This window comes from Melanotaenia boesemani, chromosome 3, assembly GCF_017639745.1.
Source record: "Melanotaenia boesemani isolate fMelBoe1 chromosome 3, fMelBoe1.pri, whole genome shotgun sequence".
In the NCBI taxonomy this organism is placed as follows: domain Eukaryota; kingdom Metazoa; phylum Chordata; class Actinopteri; order Atheriniformes; family Melanotaeniidae; genus Melanotaenia; species Melanotaenia boesemani.
In genome coordinates this window covers 30,548,536-30,567,746 of record NC_055684.1, presented here as the reverse complement: position 1 = coordinate 30,567,746, position 19,211 = coordinate 30,548,536, and the positions used below count along the sequence as shown (strand labels likewise).

At 35.5% G+C, this 19,211-nt stretch overlaps 2 protein-coding genes across 2 annotated transcripts; both read right to left on the bottom strand.

Moving 5' to 3' along the window:
* Positions 1–1,941: 1,941 nt before the first annotated feature.
* Positions 1,942–8,180, bottom strand: prkag1 (protein kinase, AMP-activated, gamma 1 non-catalytic subunit). Its single transcript, XM_041980936.1, has 13 exons — positions 8,062–8,180; positions 6,817–6,868; positions 6,628–6,728; positions 6,458–6,539; positions 6,317–6,375; positions 6,130–6,175; positions 5,801–5,855; positions 5,389–5,515; positions 5,059–5,224; positions 4,928–4,965; positions 4,606–4,752; positions 3,827–3,926; positions 1,942–3,560 (listed from the first exon to the last, which is right to left on the bottom strand). The coding sequence occupies exons 1-13, from the start codon at positions 8,068–8,070 to the stop codon at positions 3,550–3,552; spliced, it is 993 nt and encodes a 330-aa protein (XP_041836870.1). The 5' UTR covers positions 8,071–8,180; the 3' UTR covers positions 1,942–3,549.
* A 928-nt stretch (positions 8,181–9,108) lies between these two features.
* rhebl1 (Ras homolog, mTORC1 binding like 1) lies at positions 9,109–17,846 on the bottom strand. Its single transcript, XM_041980767.1, has 8 exons — positions 17,446–17,846; positions 14,838–14,909; positions 14,668–14,735; positions 14,390–14,472; positions 14,099–14,155; positions 13,956–14,003; positions 10,811–10,892; positions 9,109–10,710 (listed from the first exon to the last, which is right to left on the bottom strand). The coding sequence occupies exons 1-8, from the start codon at positions 17,495–17,497 to the stop codon at positions 10,618–10,620; spliced, it is 555 nt and encodes a 184-aa protein (XP_041836701.1). The 5' UTR covers positions 17,498–17,846; the 3' UTR covers positions 9,109–10,617.
* Positions 17,847–19,211: the final 1,365 nt, after the last annotated feature.

Below are 19,211 nucleotides of genomic sequence, written 5' to 3'. Positions count from 1 at the left end.
TTTTGATCTAATACAAACTATTATGATTTATTATCTTTGACAGTTTTTTCCCTGCTGAGTGTATTAGTCATGGAAAAAAAGCACAGTTGATGACACATTTTGCACAAACTGAGCAGTATTCATTATTTTTAGCAAACAAACAACTGATCTATAAGACAGGGATCTTACATATGTTGTGTACCATGTTTTTCATAGTTGTCAAATTTATATAAAAAAACTGCTAAGACAGAGAAGAGCTCTATAGTGATAATCATGTTCATTTCGGTCTTAATATGAAAGCCACACAGCCCACTATGACCTGAAGAAGCAACTTTGTAAATAAAAAGATCTACATATACAATTTGCCACCTTTGATGTGGGCTTTGTTTCCCTCGTGTGGATGATTACACTTTTTATGTTTGTGCCCTTATCCAGAAGGTTGAAGGTTCTCCAGAAGGTTTTAGCTGTTACTGGAACTATGCTGCTCTGGACAGAGATCTCTGATGTTATTCGTGGGATCTGTTGGAGCCACCCTCCCAGGTCAGAGGTCAAGGCCCTAAGTGCTCTGATTCCTATTGGCACCACTGATGCCTTTCATTTCCACATCTTTTAAATTTTCTCTTCCAGCTCTTAGTTTTTCTTTTTTGTTTTGTTTAGCCTCTTGTATTATTTCTTTTTGATGCTACCATAACTTAGGACCCCTCCATCTATCATTACTGCCTTTTCTGCAGTTTCTCTACCACCACAATGTCCTTTTAGTTAGCCATTACTAGTTTATTAGTCTGGAGCAGGAAGTCCCACAGGAACTTAGACCTGTAATTCTCCACCACCTTTAGAGGCATCTCCCAGTTTGTGTCCGAGGCCTCTTTGCACAACCTGCACCTGGGGTTCATGTCATGTAGATCCCAGTCTCTATTGCTCTCAGACAATTAAAGTAAAAGCTTGGACAAATCTTCTTTCCTTTTTTATTGTCAAGAAAAGCAGGTGAATGATCAAGAACAGAATATCTGTTCAAAATTGTTTTATTCATTAGAAACAAAACCCTCTTCTATTTTTAATTGAAGGTTACCATTGACTGTCCAGCTAAAGCTAATTAACTGAGCATGTGATGTAGTTTTCTTGCCTTTTTACCTGAAGAACTGATTTTTAACTTGGTTTGGAGAATAATTTTCCACTACTACAACTACAGACTGGACTTTGACTCATGTGCAACCCTTCCCTGCACTTCTACTGATGACACAGCATTAAAAACAAACAGCTCTCTGAATCATCTCCAGCTGCAGGCACAGGTGTTTATCTAAGATCATCCTACGGAAAATGAGAACGTTGTTTGCAGAGCCCATACTCATGTGGCTGAAAACTGGAGGGACTGACTTTTCATAATGATCCTTGGCTAAATTTATGAAAGTTAAAGCTAAACACTGATTAAATTACCTGTGCTTGTAATATTGTTCTTTGAGAATAAAATGTTTGTAAGAATGGACAAACTGAATTTGCTGGTGGTGTTTCTGATGAAAAGCCTAAAAAGGTCTACTAAATGAAAACAATTTTTACACTTATGTAATCAAGACTAGAAATACTTTGGAACCCTATGGAGGGATGAGAAATGACAAGTTGCTTTGGCTGTTAAACATACAGGATAACACAACCTACCTACTATTTGCTTAAGTAATGTTTTTTTTATTTTTGCTCATCTGTTCTGCAGTTTAAATTATTGCTAATGAGGATGGCATTACTATTTCTATTGAGGATTAAACTACTGCATGAGCCTGCAGTCCCTCTTGCCTAAATGTTGTCCTTCAACTCACTGTTGATACCAAATTGCGACTCCACATAAACCAAATGCGTGTTTGATCAGAAGTTAACATAACCCAGCAGTGGCCACACCATCAGCAGGAGCTATAAGCCACCAGCAACAAATATTCTCTGGTTGGTGTTTAAGTGAATAATGCCATTTAAAACCCCACTCTTGAAGAATTTTAATTAATCTTTGCTTAAATTATGTCAGATTAGTACAAAAATTATGCATTTACAAACAGTTGTACACGTTCCATCTCACATACCAAAACATTAAATGTTTCTCAGTCATCCTAGAAAACGGAAATGCTGGTTTTTAGTGACTTTAGTGATTTCTTCCCCTTAAAACAATGAACAGAAAAACTGTAAATAATAAACTTAAATAATCTCATATTCTAACAGTTCTCAATGGTTAAAACAAAAACATAGGACACCAACAACACTGATCAGATAAGTTGTTAATCTGACCTTAAAGTGACCTTGTGTGTGATGGACCAGTTTTACAAAAACATGGAGATGTTTTGCAGCACTGAAGCAAACAGCAAAACTCTTTAACAAAAATATTGTCAAACCTCAAAATATGGGTCACAAACGGAGGGAGAAAATGATGTTTCTGACAGAAAATGTACAATCCATTACACCTGTATTTATACATAACAGCACACAAAGTAGAAAACAACGAAACCCATAAACACCCAGAGCTGGGTATTAAAACGAAACATTAATGGTTGTTTATATGGGCAGATTAGTTAATGCTGTTGTGGTGGGAGATTAAAATGTTTCCCAGGTTTGCTACTTTGCTGTCAGGCTACACAACAGATTTAAAAAAGGTTAAATGCAAAATATTCAATACAACAAAATTTATCCAGGTGTCTTTGGGAAAACCAGTTTTGAGGCTGCAACCTAGAAACAATCCAGACTTATGAAACTAATTTTAGACAATGAGTAGATTTTTTTCATTCTCTGAGTAACTATCTGTAAATATAATTGATAAGACTCCAAGGACCACAAGTATACTGTTTGAATAGTAAATTAAGTTAAATGCTTGATAAATATTTGAATAACTGATCAATGTTTTTGCAAATTGGAAAAAAAATACTTAGAAGAATAATTACATTGTCCAACTGTGTTTAAATAAACAAATAACCAAAGAATAAAAACAATTTAAGATGAATATACTACTTGGAAGTATACAGAAAACAAGCCTAAGGAAAATGTGTGTTGTTACTGCAACATGCAGATTTTGATATGAAGTCACACATTTTTAAATGACTTACGCATTCTCGCTGTGTTTGGAGAGTCAGTTATAAATCAAATTTGAAATGCTGCTTACATAAGACAATCTGGGGAAATTAGTCTTCCTTCAAAAGAGAATTAATTGTGGTTTTATTGGGATAATATCTGCAATCAGATAACAAAATTAGCACAACATCCAAAGAGGAAAGCATGGTGCTGGCTTATCCTGAGAGGCCACAACTCCTCTTCAGAAGCATCTTGTGCTTTTTTATTTTTTAATCTCTCCTAGTCCTCTGCTTTTGGCTCAGTTTAGAGGGAGCTCTGAACATCCTGTGCCAATTATAACTTATAATTATAAATTGCTGCATTGTTAAAACTAATAAACTTCATTTTTTGCAGAAAAGAACATTTCTTCATGTGTGGATGTTACAGGAGATGATTTATATTTCAATTTACTCTCACAATTCCATTCTCACGTGTCTCTTCTTCCTCCCTTTGCTCTAATCTCTTCATAACACTGTGTACCCCATTGTTCCCTCAAGCTGTGCCTGTGGGCAGAAAAATCAAACCATCAGTTAAAGTTTGCCATAAACAAAATTATTCAGATGCTTTCAACTCTATATGAATAATACTTATATGAAAAATATGCCATCTTTAAACATCTGTGTTTGCTTTATTGTTGTTTTGATATTTTTTTTATGTATTGTTATTTTACCTGTGCAGCACTTTGGGTACCTCTTGGTATGTGAAAGTGCTATATAAATAAAGATTGATTCGATTTGATTTGATCTGTGAGTTTGTCAGTTGTACCTACCCTCTTCTTCACCAGTAAGCACCAGTGCCTGGAGGATATCTGAAAGGGAGACGATTCCTTTCACCACATCCTGCTCATCAACTACCACCAGTCTGTGGACCTGAATGACAAAGTGGAAGATGATCTGTGTTACTTTGAGCTCTCTAAAATACAATTTATACCAGGCCCAAATAAATAAGACTAGATAGAGAAGAAGAAGAATGTAAAAGCTATGGTGTATCGCATATTTGGGAGGTAAATAAGCTCCAAGTGGCAGATAAATGTCACATTAATATTCTTTTTGCACTTTAATTGATGAGTAGACGCAGATTTTTCTGCATCTACTCAAACTTAAACAGTGTTCTAAAATCATCCTCATAAAATTAGGGTTATGTTTATTAACTATTATTTCCTCTTTGAGGCTACAAAAAGGAGAGCTGCCATTACACTACGTTTTACAGGATATAGTGGCCCAGAACTTCCAATAAGTGCAACGTACAGACTATTACATCCCCTGTTCTGCACAATTTGTTGCTGTCAGTTTCACATTCTTCAAGTAACAGACCTAGTTGTAAAACTTGCATTAAAAATGACTCAACAAAATAAGCTATACCCACTGCTGCGGTAGACTCAGTGAAAATTAGCATGCATACACTAGTATCACGTTTACATTACTGATGATTAGATCAGGAGCCAAAACACATCAGAGAACCACTAAACACCTAATAATTACAGACAAAAGTTTAGGGTGTTAGTTTTGTTTTGTCCTGTGTGAAAGGGGCTATAGCATCACTTCTCACCTCGGCCTCCACAAGCCTGTTGATAATGGCCTCCAGGGATTCATGCCTGTTGCAGGTTAACACTCCCTCAAAGTACTGAGAGCGATGTTGCAAGGCTTTGGTCACTGTAATATCCAGGTTGTTGTAGGTCTTCTCCGCTGCCAGGTTCTGTGCAAAGACAAATCCTTAATGATACACGTTGTTTAACTATTCATTGTTCTTAATTAATCCAATACAAGTATACAACTAACAAACATCAACATGAAGCTTTGGATCTCACACTATAATGACAAGACTTTTCTAAACGAATAAAAACAGCATGAAAAGGCCGCTTTTAACTTACTATAACATCGAATTTCGAGTATATATCCACCACTCGCCCTTCGAGACAGAAACAGCAGAATATGCAATTCAAGATCTTTCTGGATATTAATGCAAAACAAATAGTGACATGATTCCAACCGGTTCACATACCTTTATCATCCACAACAGGGAGCGCAGACACTCGCTGTTCAACAAAAATACCCAGCGCTGTGTAAAGGGGTGTGTCTGTTCGGACCATGGCTATGTTTTGGAATGTCCCGATATTCAGTTCCTCTAGAGTTTTACTCAAGAATGAGGGTCTCGGCATCTCTGATATCTGAATACAAGAAATAGTAAGTAATTAATGGCAACCTTAGAGAAATGGGTGTTTTTGTTTAAATAATTTTAAATTATTATTTTTCTACTTTCTACAAACATACAAAAAACAACTGCGGTATATTCATGTAGTAACAAAGAGCAGAACAGCCAAGAGCGACTTACAAAAAGCTTCAAAAACTTGAGAATCCTCTTGTGTGTGAGAATATACAGTGTGTTCCCTGTCAGAGGATCAATTACAGGCAATCTGTGGATCTTGTTCTTCACCAGAGATGATACTGCATCATACAAACTGTGGCACAAGGGAAAAACAAGTTTAGAGAGAACTGTGTTCATAAAGTACAATGACTGTAGAAGTTAAGAACCATGGACTGAAAGAAAAGTTGTATTAGTTATTCAAACTGCATGTCTATCTATGTAAAGAGATTTTTATTAGACAGAATTAAATATGAAACACACAGTTCTACTTCAATATGTATTGAGAATAAAGCAATACACACATTTAGGTCAAGTGACATTAAATCATATAAACAACAGTGACTAAATGAAAACCCTTTTAATTACTGCTTGTACTCACCTAGCATTGGGAGATATGCTAACCAAGGGCTTGAAAGAGTCTTGGAGGTACACCTCTATTGTAAAAAAAAATACAAAAAAAAGGAGGGAAAAAAAAGTTCACCATGACAAATAGAAAATAAATGTTTGTGGGACACTTGCTAGTTCAACAAGATAAGAGGGTGTCCCCTATACAGAGGCTAATGTTCTTCAATACAGCTAGCCCAGGATTGAGTTTTGGACTGGGGCCTTTTGCTCCATGTAATTGTCCTGTCAAAGTACTTTCAAATATAAACCACTAATGCCAAAACAAAAGAAACCCATGCCCCTGTATTTAGTAAACATTCTCACCTCTCCATGTTTCAATTTTGTGTTCTTCCAACTCGTATATCTGAACCTGAGAGATTACAATAAGAGAAAAGGTTAAGGAAGTAACAGAAAAAATAAGGCAGTAAATCAGTTAAAATCTTAGAAGTAACAAGATGACTTTCTAGTACAAGACTTATACACAACCTCTACTTAACCATGTGCATCTTACCAATGGAGACTTGTAATAGCGATGAAGAATGTTAATGAAGTCTGTAATTGTTAGCATACCTGCAAAGCAGAAGTAGAACAGTTCAATCAAGTCCATCATTTGTTATTTTTACAAACATACACTAATGAAAACGGCTCTTACCAACAAAGCATTGCTTCTTACTGTCCCACAGAGGTGCTGCTCTTACACCATTAGAAACAAGAGCAAAGAATGCCTTTTTCACCTGGAAGATTAACACAAGGGATTTCGTCTAATCTAAGGTGTGAAATATATGCTGTAGAAACATGTTTTATTTGAGGCTTTTGTTTTACCTGAAGTGAAGTGTCAAATACTACTAATTTGGAACTGGTAGGTACGAGGTCATAACAACGGTGGGATTTCATAAATCTGGTGTACACATTGTGCTCTGGGTCTGAGGAATTGGAAGAGATACAAATGAAGACAATCTCTTGCCTATTTTTCTAACAGTAGTTATAGCAGAGTCGAAAAAAATATCTTACCTTCAATAATTGGGTCCTTTTTGCCCTCAAGATCATCAATAGTGACTGGGATCTGAAAAATGAATAAGTAAAATAAAAAAGAAAAACATTATGGTCCACTTAAGGTAACTGAATCATACCTTTCCATAATTTGGCTAAATGAAAGGTTTGGTAAGTAACTCATTATATATAACTGCAATCACCATAAATTGCATGCAAAAAAGAGGATAATTAGGTTTGAATACATATTGTATTTACATGTCACAGTGGTTTCGGGAAGTCCATTTGATTTAATCTAAATTAAGTTCATTAAAAAAATAATAATCTAAATCCAAACACATTATTCAGTTCTGCTGAATATAAAAGCAATATCTCCTTTCAGGTTATCAGCTTTGTTGGTGATTACTTGATTTTATGGGGTTTTATGTATTGACTATGCATAACAGTTTCTAATTCACTACTGAAAACACTAACAGACACAAAAGAAACTGCATCTATAAGTTGTAGAATACACACAACATACCTGTAGTACTTGAAATGCTGAGTGTACAATACGTTTTAGGGGCAATAACAAATAAAGTCATGCATGAGAAGCTCAGACTGTTAAACTTTTTTCCAGTCTGAGCTACATGTATCATCCATCAGTCATTGGTTATAAGCAGACACAACGACTCCAACCAATTATACATTCAAAGGTAAAAATATTTTATCGCCATATGTATCAAACTGCTTCACTGTTCAAGACTTTGATGTATGCAGCTAACTATTTTATACGGTACATGTTGACTGCAAATCAGCAGTTTAAGTCCCTACTGTTTCTGTCATAAATGCCACTTTAATTTAAGTGTCTTGTTAAACTGACACAGTTGCCGTTGAAGTTGGGTGCAACGGCAATTTGTACAATAGCATATTAGAGACGTTAGCTTGTTAGCTAGCGTCACAATCTTGTTGACATTAACGAGTCGAGGTGACTTTCCTTTTCAGCTTAGGCTTGTGGGTGACGTCGGTTACACTGATGGGACTTTGTGTGACAGTACTATCACATTTAGGTGATTATTGCGATTTCCTACAGGGTCAAGTAAAAATTACTGACAATGAGTTCACCCACTCCAATAATAGATATGTATGTATATGGATATGTACATATATAGCTAGCTACTTAGCCGCTAACATTAGCATGTTTCGGGGGCCACCTTCGTTCATCAAGTGGATAGGCTTTATTTAGAAACTTACAAAAATTATGTAAAAGAAAACAACATAACTTACACACTCCATTTTCCATTGGCAGAATCGCCTTCCTATGACTGGGTGCAAGAGATATCTCGCAAAGCCGCGCGGGACTTCTTCCGTTGGAACTCAAAGCTACGTGAGCGGAGTTACCGTAATACCTGTAGTATTACCCAGAGTGCCCCAATGAAAAATGGCACTGGTATTACTACACCATGCGGACCCACACAAAAATGCGAAGAGGATCAATCTTTTTAAAGTTATACATATTACAATTAATCTTCCCCAGTTGATTTTTACTGTGGAATTTCTTTTATGTGTGACACGTTTATGCAAATATGCAAAGGTGGTCGCTAACAAGCAAAACTGAATAAATAAAAAGGTTTCAAACAAAAATTTAAATATTTTGGCAAGAGTCAGAGGTTTTTCTAGGGGATTTTGATTTTATCACTACATGAATTCGGGGGGAAAAAAATCAACAACCAAATCTGGTAAACTTAAATAAAGAGAAATTGTGTGTCTTTAGTGACCCTTTAACAGTTCCAACTCTAAACCAAAAAGCTTTTCCAGTTTGAGCTGACTGGATGAGAATTAATGTTTAAGTTTCACAGGCCGCATGTCACTAACCCATTACCCCATTCCGCAGTGATGTGGGTCACTGAAGTTATTATGGTCACATGTGAGTCTTTTACCCATAAACATATAAAGACAGTGGAGTGGAGATATGGAAAACCAAAGTATATAAAATTTGAAAACAAATTATTTCAGTACAACTGTTTATATTTCTGAGATTCAATGAAGATGAGTGAAGATTTTCCCTAAGCTTATCATTCAGCTACTGGCTCTAACACACATTGTTTTGCTTGAATTCCCATTGAACTCCATCTAATTTCCTACACTGATACATGCTAATTTATTGTTACAAAAACATCTTCAAAAATCAAACCTGTTTTTACACTCACCTGATTCAACAAGAGTAGCCTTTGAGTTTTTAAAAAGGCTTGTTGTATTACTTAAATCTGCATGAAATAATAGTGTTCATGTTACTTGTCTAATACGTACAGGAAATTTTGCAGACACAGCAAATGAGTAACAGATTTATTTATTTACAAAACTGTTTACAGCAAGATTTCTGAATTAACATTGACCCAAAAGGGAATAATGGTGTTCAGGTGTACAACACCTGCACCCGTGGTGTCAAATCAACACAAACAAAAAAAAAAAAAAAACCTTAAAGAGCACCTTGAGTCAAGGAAAGGAAGTAGGTGAGGGAGTTTGAACAACTGTAAGGCACAAGACACAGCATCACCAGCTTCTGTTCAACTATAATTATTCATCCATTATTTAACTATTTAAGCAAAGCACTTGATAAAGTTAGAATTATCCACTACATGTACAACATGAGGCTTATATGAAAAGAAACAGCAGCCTGCCATGTCTTTGTAAGGCTACAGAATCTATGAAAAAAAATCATTTAAGATCTCAAGTATCTGACTGTCCATTTGTCAAATAGGCTGCATGACACACTGGTTTGGTTTTATCAAGCCTGAATGAACCACAAACTCAAAAATGACTAACTTTGTGGAATTATGCCACTTAAATAGTCTTATGCAATATTAAAATGCAATTTAAAAATTAAATTCAACAAAGTTCATTATTTTAATGCACAAATAAGCTTGTACTCTACTTCGATAATATAGGCAGCACAAACATCCATCAGTCCAAATATAACCAAAAGTACCAAACCAATTTCTAATATTCTATTTATATTGTATAAAAAGGCCATTATTGGTAAATAGCAAAGATCTATTCTGATCTATACTAAGTGCTGTCCATAACAATGTTATTACAGTTAATAGGGAAAAATTAAACTATAGAAACAATGGAGGTCAATCTGCAGAGCAGAATAGCTTAAAAATGAGTTGTTAAATATACAATAACAGACTCTCCCATCACGGCGGCACAGCTTCACAAGTTCAATGGTGAAAGGTACCTGAAGAAAAGTTGTTAAAATTACAATAACTGTGAAACCACAGTCAGGTTTCTGATATGAAATCTCGTTAATGTTCAAGGAAATCAACCATTTGTGTGAAATAGTGACATTTTAACACATTTAAAGCAATGTGAATTTTGACTGCATTACTATCATAGATCTGCTGAAATAATACATGAGTCTGTAGAAACGTTGTCAACCAGCCTTCACTGTACATTAAGTCAGCTATGAGACACATGGCAATGATGTCTCAAACATTACAACTACATCTGCCGATATATTTTTTGCTGAGTATTTAGTTGAACTCAAAATCAAGATTTTGTCCTGAAAACATTTTTTAAAGGAAAAGTTTTCACTAAGGGTGTTTTCTTGTCTAAAGCAGAGATTAATCTTGCTTTAGAAACTTCTTCTTGTGTGTACATTTAGTGGGATAGGGTATCAACTGTCTGGGCAGTTGCTTTGCTATGTTAATGAATCTGATATAATGGAAAAGAAACGTTCCACTGCAGCATCTTGGTATCGGTGAGGTCATGATTGGCCAGCTGGTGAAGTTGTGCCTCCTGTCTTCAGTAAATCAGCTTAATGATGTCCTGGATACACTTTCACATCACAGCACACTTCTTCTCCTCTGGAGGTGCATTCCCATCAGCTTTCTCCATCTCCAAAATAATCCGCTTGAAAACCTCTACAGCAGTCTGTGTTGAAACAGTAATGTCATCAATGTAAGTGTGAATCTGTGTCAGAAATACCAAGTGGACCGCGCCAGTGAGATAATGACAAGATATATATTATTACCTCATTCTCCTTGGCTGAAGACTCCATGAATGCAGCACCCCAGGAATCAGCAAGTTTTTTTCCCTCCTCTGGTTTGATAACCCTTAAAATACAAAGACACTATATTAAATGTTAAAAAAAACTTCTTTATGTGGGATGCTAATACCAATCCAGAGTACTGTAGTACTGACAAAAGGGAAAAGACATGAGCGAAAGTGGTGCTTTCTTCTTAAAAACAAGGCTGCCAAGATTTTTTTTTAACTGGCAACAAATCAAATAAAACATACCCAAACCAATTATTTGTACATACTGACACATATTTACCCAAAAGTATCGTTTCTTGTTTTGTTTTTTTTTTTGTTTGTTTGTTTATCTGTCCTTTCCAGCATTGTAGCAAACAATGGTCTGGTTGCTGTGTTGTGAACAAATTTGCCTTGCCATGAGGAGGTTTATGGATATAAGGCTCCTCTTGATAATCTGATTAATTTATTTACTGGTATTTGCTTTATGGAATCTATGGAATCTTGCCTGACCTGCCCAGAGGGGACAGGAAAAGGAGGAAGACAGCAAAAAGAAGCAAAAAGGAAAGCTGAAAGAAGAGACAAAAACACAACAGATAGAAGGCAAAAACCCTTCAATCCAAACTATCACCAGACAACCAAATGCCACACTTGTACAAAAATACACCGGAGAATTTCCTTCAGCTTTTACAAAAACATAGAGCTGACAGTAATCAAGAGTTCCTAAATAATAACCAAATCAAAAAAACATATCACAGAAAAAAAAGATATTTCTTAGTGTATAAACCCACTGGACAACTCAGTGACTGTGTCAGCATGCAGAGGATGAGGAATAAGGAGTGGTCAGTGATGTGAAGTGGTGAGTGTGATCGTGCAAATGTGACCACGCCTCTACGGAGGCTAGAGGCAGACCAGAGCAGCCCAGAGACCCAGGCCATCAGCAGCAATCCCGGGGCACGAACCCAAGCTACACCACCACGAAGACAACCCCGGGCCAACCCAGAGGGTGGCAGAGGAGAGCCCCAGCCTGAGCCCCCCGCGGTCACAGGGCACAGGCCCCAACGGGCCAAGATCGGCAGCCACTGATCCTGCCAGGCGCCGGCCATTCAGGGGGACCAGAGCTCCAGGGCAGCCAAAGTATTGTTTTTGGCAGAACACTTCTCTAACACCGTAGCTGACGGGTGGTGGAAAGGATTTATTCTTCAGTTATGCAGGGGCAGGTCTAAAAAAGTGTTGGAGGGGGCCAGGCAGGAGCACTGGCTAGGAAAAGGGGGGGCCAAAATGAGACCTTTGTGCTTTTTGCCAGATCATCAGTTTTATCCATTTCTTCATCAGTATCAGATGTTTAACTTCATTTGTCAACATCTGATGGTTTAATGACAGATATTATCACCATGTGATGTGTAGATGTTTGGTGAGATGCTGCTGTATGAATTCTGCATTATGATCTAGAACATGGTAGAGATGATACAGAACAGCATGTAGAAGTACATTACATACTGCATTTACTGACCCTTGAAAGGTCAGTTAACAATATTTGTGTGCATTGGCTTGCAATAAAAACATTGCAAATGGTGATTAATCATGATTAATTAATTAATAAGTTGTGAAAAATCTGATAAAAGAATGTAATCATTTGACAGGCCTAATATATATATACAGCCTTTTCCCACATGACCATATATTTCTGTCTATAGTGAAATGCTCAATGTGCCGGTGAAACAGCTCATCACGTTGTGTCACACTTTGTGACACAATAACGGAGTTAGGAGTTGGTTCTGTGTTGGATTATGAACTCTCAAGGTTATTCCGATGCCTCTAGTCATCAGTTTAAGAGTAACTGTACTTTATATTTTAAGAAGGTCAACTCAGCGCTATCTTGTCAAACCAAGGAGACAGACTATCTGACACATACCAAGTTGCAGTGTGATGTGTCATTTAGTCAACCTTGACCAACCTAAGATTAATTGCTAGAAATGTGTAAATGCAAACTTACTCATCAGTTGTAAAACCAGTCAGGAAAATTTTCAATCAAAGCTTATTTACGCTGGTGAATATTTACTGTACCATATCAGTATGCATAATATCTAAATAAATAAATCTACGTCTATGATGTTGCAGGAACATTGCAATCAATGCAACAGCATGTCCTTACTGATGAGTTTTAATAGATTTAAAAGGAAAATATAGGTCCATGATACAGGAACATAATTGTCATTTATAGTAGCATCACAGACAGTACTTGTTCTTGGAATCTACATATGGTTTTGCTCACTTTCAAGGGATTTGTTTAAACAAAAAAATCTGTCTGAGCTAATATTAAAATTCGGTAGCATCACAATTTTAACAAAATCCCCCAGATTATCTTATTTTAAATCCAGAATATACAGGTACCATTCATTTAAAAATAGTAGCACATCACATTCTGCAGGATAGTCCTAACCTTGTATAATTTCATATAAACTCATATGCAGAAAAATGCAAACAGTAGCAGAAATATTTTAAAACAAGATGTTGTAGCATTAGCAATGCTTTACAGAGATAATAAAACCAGCAGGTTAAACCAGTCTAGGTGAGATAAGTGTTTGAGAAACCTGGTCAACACAGGTCTTCTTCAGCAAGAACAAGAGCTGACCAAAGATTACAAGTGTTCAGATTTAATTTCTGATTTTATTTCTGATTTTATACGGTTTGATATTACTGAGGTGGCTTAGATGAGTTATGACACTATAACAGTCACAATTCTATAACTACTAAAACAGCCACAGGTTGTCACTTTGACCACTACATTTAAACTTCAGCTAATTCCTTTGATAGGTATACAGCTAAAATAATCTCAATTGTATCCAAATAATGATTTACAAACTGAACTATAAAACAACAATTGTAGCCTCGTTTGCCACAGAAACAAATATAATCTGATTTAAATGTAAACTGATTAGTACCAAATGATTTATGAGATCAGGTTTGACTTCCAAATGTCAGGTGGTGTGAATCAGGGTTAAACCACACCAAAACTCTTGTACACTAGAATTATCCTCAAATTACAAAAAAATAAAAGGCTACATTTTCCTTTAAAGTGAATTTAAGTGTCAACTTATCTCAGTAGTAGCTCTATTTTATATTAAACCTATAGTAAAACTTACCTTTCCATGTGGAGATCTTTTTTGTTCCCTACAAGAACAGTTGGAACCCTAAAAAGAAAATATTATAAATGAAAAAAGGAATTATTTTAATCACTTGAGGAGGGAATATCAAATTTAGAAAATTTAAAGAAGCAACAACTTACTGAATCTTCCCAACCATGTCTAGCAGCTTGTCATGTAAAACCTGAACAACTTCAAAACTAAGCAGAGACAGACAAGTCATTTTAAGCACTCATTTTACAGTAGCCAGCAGGCTCCTCTAACATGCTACAACATTTTAACATTTTGTTAAAGTAATGGCCAAATGGGTACCTCTTGTAGCTGAATAAAATATTTAAACAAGAACTACTTAAAAGAACATTAACTTTGATCACATAAAATGGAACATTTTCTGGTTGTTTGGCTCGGTTGCAAAAACAAAACTATCCGCTCACCTTTTCATGGAAGTCACTGAATAGACAAGGACATAGCCATGGATATCCATTGAATGGGATTGTGGGAAAATTGAGTACTCATCCTGTAAACATAGAAATATTATAGTTTCTCTGAGTGTGACCGTTACCAAATACAACATATGTAAAATAAAGTCTTATCTCCACAAAAAGTGGTCAACTCAGTTAATATACCTTTTATCCACACAATCAATTCCTAATGTCAATAAATAGTAGGATTTAAGATAAATATGAGTTATCAAAGAGGATTTTTTGCTTACTTGTCCAGCTGTATCAACGAGCTGAAGATTGAAGTCTTGGCCATTCACACTGACCATTTTGTTAAAGGCTGGAAAGAAAATTAGAGACGTTTTACACTTTTCATATTAAACCAAATCAATGTCTGTTTTTGAGGCAATAGCCTATAAGTGAGCAATCTAATGAAACTTACTGTTTTCAATAGTTGGGTCATAAGAGTCAACAAACTGCCCTTCCACAAACTGTATTGTAAGCGATGACTTTCCTGTGTAAAAAGAAATGTGGTTGTTATAATTTTGAAACGTAATTTAAACAATTTTGAACCTAACATTAGCCTAGTAAGTTATTTGTGTTGTTTATTCAAATGTAAAAATAAAGCGAAAAAAAAAACGAAAAAAAAGCAATGACACATCATACTATCATTTATAGGTTTTTCATCGAATGCCGTAAATTATGAATTACAGCTATATTATCACAGGACAGTCATCTGACAAGATGGAGCAGTTTTTTATTTCTTTTTCACATTTCAAGATTACTTTAGCGAACTGAAATCTGACATGTGGGATTTTAGGACTCCAGGGGGGCAAAAAGCAGAAGAAGAAAAAAAAAGAGAGACTACAAACTGTTAGCTAAAGTAATGTTCTTTTGACAGACATTTAAATTGCAAGATCTACTACCAGGAAAATTGTGGCTAAAGTGGGCAACAGACTGTCAAATGATCACGTTTGCTGGTTTTATGCTCTGCTTAACATGCTTAAAGTGGTTTGATAAAGCAGCATGTAAAGGCAAGCATGTAAAATATGTTGCCACTTGCGCATAACTGTGTATAAGAATTGATTAATGAAAAACACATTTTAAAATGCAAAGTCTCCAGGATGCCAGTTGTGAATTTCCTTTTGTCTTCAAAACAGGGCTTTTGTGAAAAGTGTAGAATTTCAAATATCAAACTCCATATCAAAAGTATTTATATCCTTCCACAACCACTTAAAATTCCTTTGTTTCTAGAATGTTTGTAACTTCACTGCATCATATTGTAACATATTTCGAACAATTTGGGATGCTTGAGGTATAAAGAAGCTGCTCAATCAGAGCAGACTGAACTTTTCACGTTGCTTTACGGTTGCTGTTCTAGGCCTCATTAACAGTGGTGTGTACCAAGGGTGGCCTCACATATCCTGCCACACAGGGAGGTTTGGATTTGTTTTGGCTGATTTTTATTAGCATGCACTAAGTGAGCTGTGTATTAAAAAAAATGCATGAGCTGGAGAGATGAACATGGGAACATGATCACCACTATAAGGACTAACACGACCTTAAAACCCCTGAAGGCAAAATTATTACCTTAGAATTCATGTAATCCACAGCACTAATAACTCTAAAAGTTATGGACAGATTTAGATTAAATTGTTTTAAGTTAATCTCAGAAATGGAATAAAGACCAACTGATTTGATTTTGGGGGTTATATGGATCACTGTCTGAATCCAGAGATTTTTTTAAAGGAATCTTTACTATAGGGCAATAGGGATAATTTTGCAATTAAAGCTTCTAACTCCAAAATGATACCCACAATCATTAGTATAACAAATATAAATAAATAAATAACAATTATGATGGCTTATTGGATATCTAATGATTTCTTTAGTGCTTCAGCCTGATTTCCTACTTAATAGTAACATCCAGACTTAAGATGAAGATCGCATAGGGTTATGTCACTATATTAACATCAGAATTAGTTTGCACAATGACCAATGCATCAGACATAAATCTGGCTTTATAGAAACAAGGCCATAAACAGGCACAGAGCATTTGAGACAGAATACAAATAAAATCTGAACTAATTTTGAAACTGACAAAAATTAATGCATGTATTTCTTACAAATTAAAGCTTGTAAACGTTTACTAATAAAACCCTGAAATAACTGAACCTGTAAATGACCATAACATGCCTATTAATATGGGAATTTTAAATTGTTAAAATGTTAGTCTACACCACTGTATGTTTTTTTAAATGGCAAATTAAGTTTATAATACTTTGTATCTGTCGCTATTTTGTCTTGTAGCCCCATACAAGCTAGACATGTATTATTTATCAAATTATTTTTTAAAAAAATGTTATGTGATAAAATCGGCGAATAGAAATAACTTTAAACAGATATTACTGATATTTTTATTATTCTGTATTTTATATACGTTTAATTTAAGATTGATACAGTTACAAACTTTGGTTTAACAAACTATATTTTGTAAGATTTTGATTTTAAAAGGAGTAAAATTTACCCACCGGTATAAATTTAGTAACGGAAGCGGTCTACTTCGTGTCTCTTAAGAACACTTTTATCTACTTCAGGAGTAAAGTGTTTTTTCAGACTGAACCATAAACTCTCATAATATAGCAGGTAATGCTGGGATACTGTGGAATATGAACATGTGTTATTTGCTTATTGAGATATCATGGGCGGCTGAAGGAAAATTATCCTAAATTCTAGATATTATGATTGACTTGCTAGACTCAAAGCTAAACCCCTTATCTGGATATCACTGGCTGAGCTGACATTTTATGTGTACACCTAACATATGGCAAAAAACACACAAAACAGTACATCAATGTGAAGTTGAGTTAATATAGCTAAAAAATACAATGCACCGCAAAAACAAGCAAGCATCAAAACACGAACAGAGGTAAACCAGCGTTGGCCGATGATAGACCGACACGCTAAAGGAAAACAAAGCCAGGACGTTAGCATGTTAGCCAGCTAGCTATCTAACATTAGCTATGCACGAGCTGAAGTAGTGTACTTACCTACAGACCGGTAACCTAAAACGGCAATCTTTCGATATTTTGGTTGAGGCATTGCGAGGGAAACGTTGTTCAACGTGTTCTAAAAATGAAGTACGCCACCTAGTTTTACTATATAAACAAACTTTTATCGCCACATTCGTCTCTCGTCACGTGACAACAACAAACTTTTTGAGCTGCCGCTCGAGCTCCCTTTGGGCCTCAAGCTTGAATTTTACAGATCCAATGAAGCAATAAAACGTGTGCGTATATCCAAAATTAGTTTCTTTTTTAATTTGATGAGGTCATCGACATCTACAAATTTGAAACTCTGAAAATGTCGCCTGAGCCTAGACTAAAAACAAAAAAAAGTGAGTTCAACGCGGTCGCGAGCTGCAAGTCAAACTGACGGAAATTGTTATTGTGTAAGCACACCGTCGTAAAACTAGCTAATACGTCAGAAGTGACATGAACACGCATTCAGGCCAATTTGCACAGTAGAGGTCACTCTTTGTTCGCCCCAGCACGTTTCCACCCACCCTCTTTTTCAGATTTTTCCAGACTGACCTCCCGCATCAGTCAATAGTGAAAATTTAGAGTTTTTCATAACAACTGTAAACTCTCATGCTTCTTTCTTTCTTTCTTTCTTTCTTTCTTTCTTTCTTTCTTTCTTCACCATCTTCACAAACAGGTAGATGAATATTTCAAAGAAACAAAGGTGAAAATAAAAAAATAAAAATAACAAAAAACTTTAATCACCAAATAAATACATCCTTTAGACAGATAAACAAGTAAGTATTTTTCTTTATTAATATAACACCTTCAAGCACAGCTGTAACTCAAAATACTTAACATGAGGAAAAAAATGTTTAAAACAGTGGAACAGTTCAAATACAACAAAAGGAAAAAAAATTAAATATTTATTTCATTCATAAAAAGAAAAAAAATCTAAACAACAAAATTGCAACAGCTAAATGAAAAGGGCAGAAAGAAGAAAATCTTATATAATCTGCCCCTCTCACACAAAATAATTAAACCAATAAGTCACTTTATTTAAAAAAAAATACATCAGAAAAAACTTAAAACAATACAATGTATTAAAATGTTTTAAAGTACATAGGTTGTTTCTTGATTAGCATTCAGAAAATTTGTCCATAAAACCACAAAAACAAAAAAAAGTAGGTAAAGCTAATCAAAGGTATTGAATGAAGCACGTGGTTAGTATGGCGACCCATTTTAAAATAAATTTTTAAAATTTTAAATTTTAAAAGGCTCTGAGGCCTCAGAGCAAGAAAGGCACTGGTTTGAACCTCAAACTGGCCTTGAGTCCCCCCCCCTCCTCAGGGTGGCTATTTCTCTAGCTTCCTTCCTGTAAGCTTTTCTGTGTGGAACATGCATGTTCTCCCCATGTATGCGTGAGTTCTCACCGGGTACTCTAGCTTTCTTCTACCTTCCCCCCTAGGAGTGAATGTGAGCGTGACTGCTTGTTTGTTTCTCTATGTTGGCCCTGCGATGAACTGGCGAACCCTGCCTCTCGCCTGATAATTGCTGGGATAGGCTCCAGCTTCCTGGTGCCCCTTAATTGGACTAAGCAGTACAGAAAATGAAAGTTAAATGAAATCCTCAGCAAGCAACTCAGTTACATTATAGGTAGGACTTGAAAGCAAAAAGCAAATCAAAAAGAAAGAACAAAACTTTCTTCTTTGAGAAGTGCATACATAAAATAAAATTCCATAATAATAATCAAACCACAACCAAATGTTTCAGTATTCTCATATATATATATATAT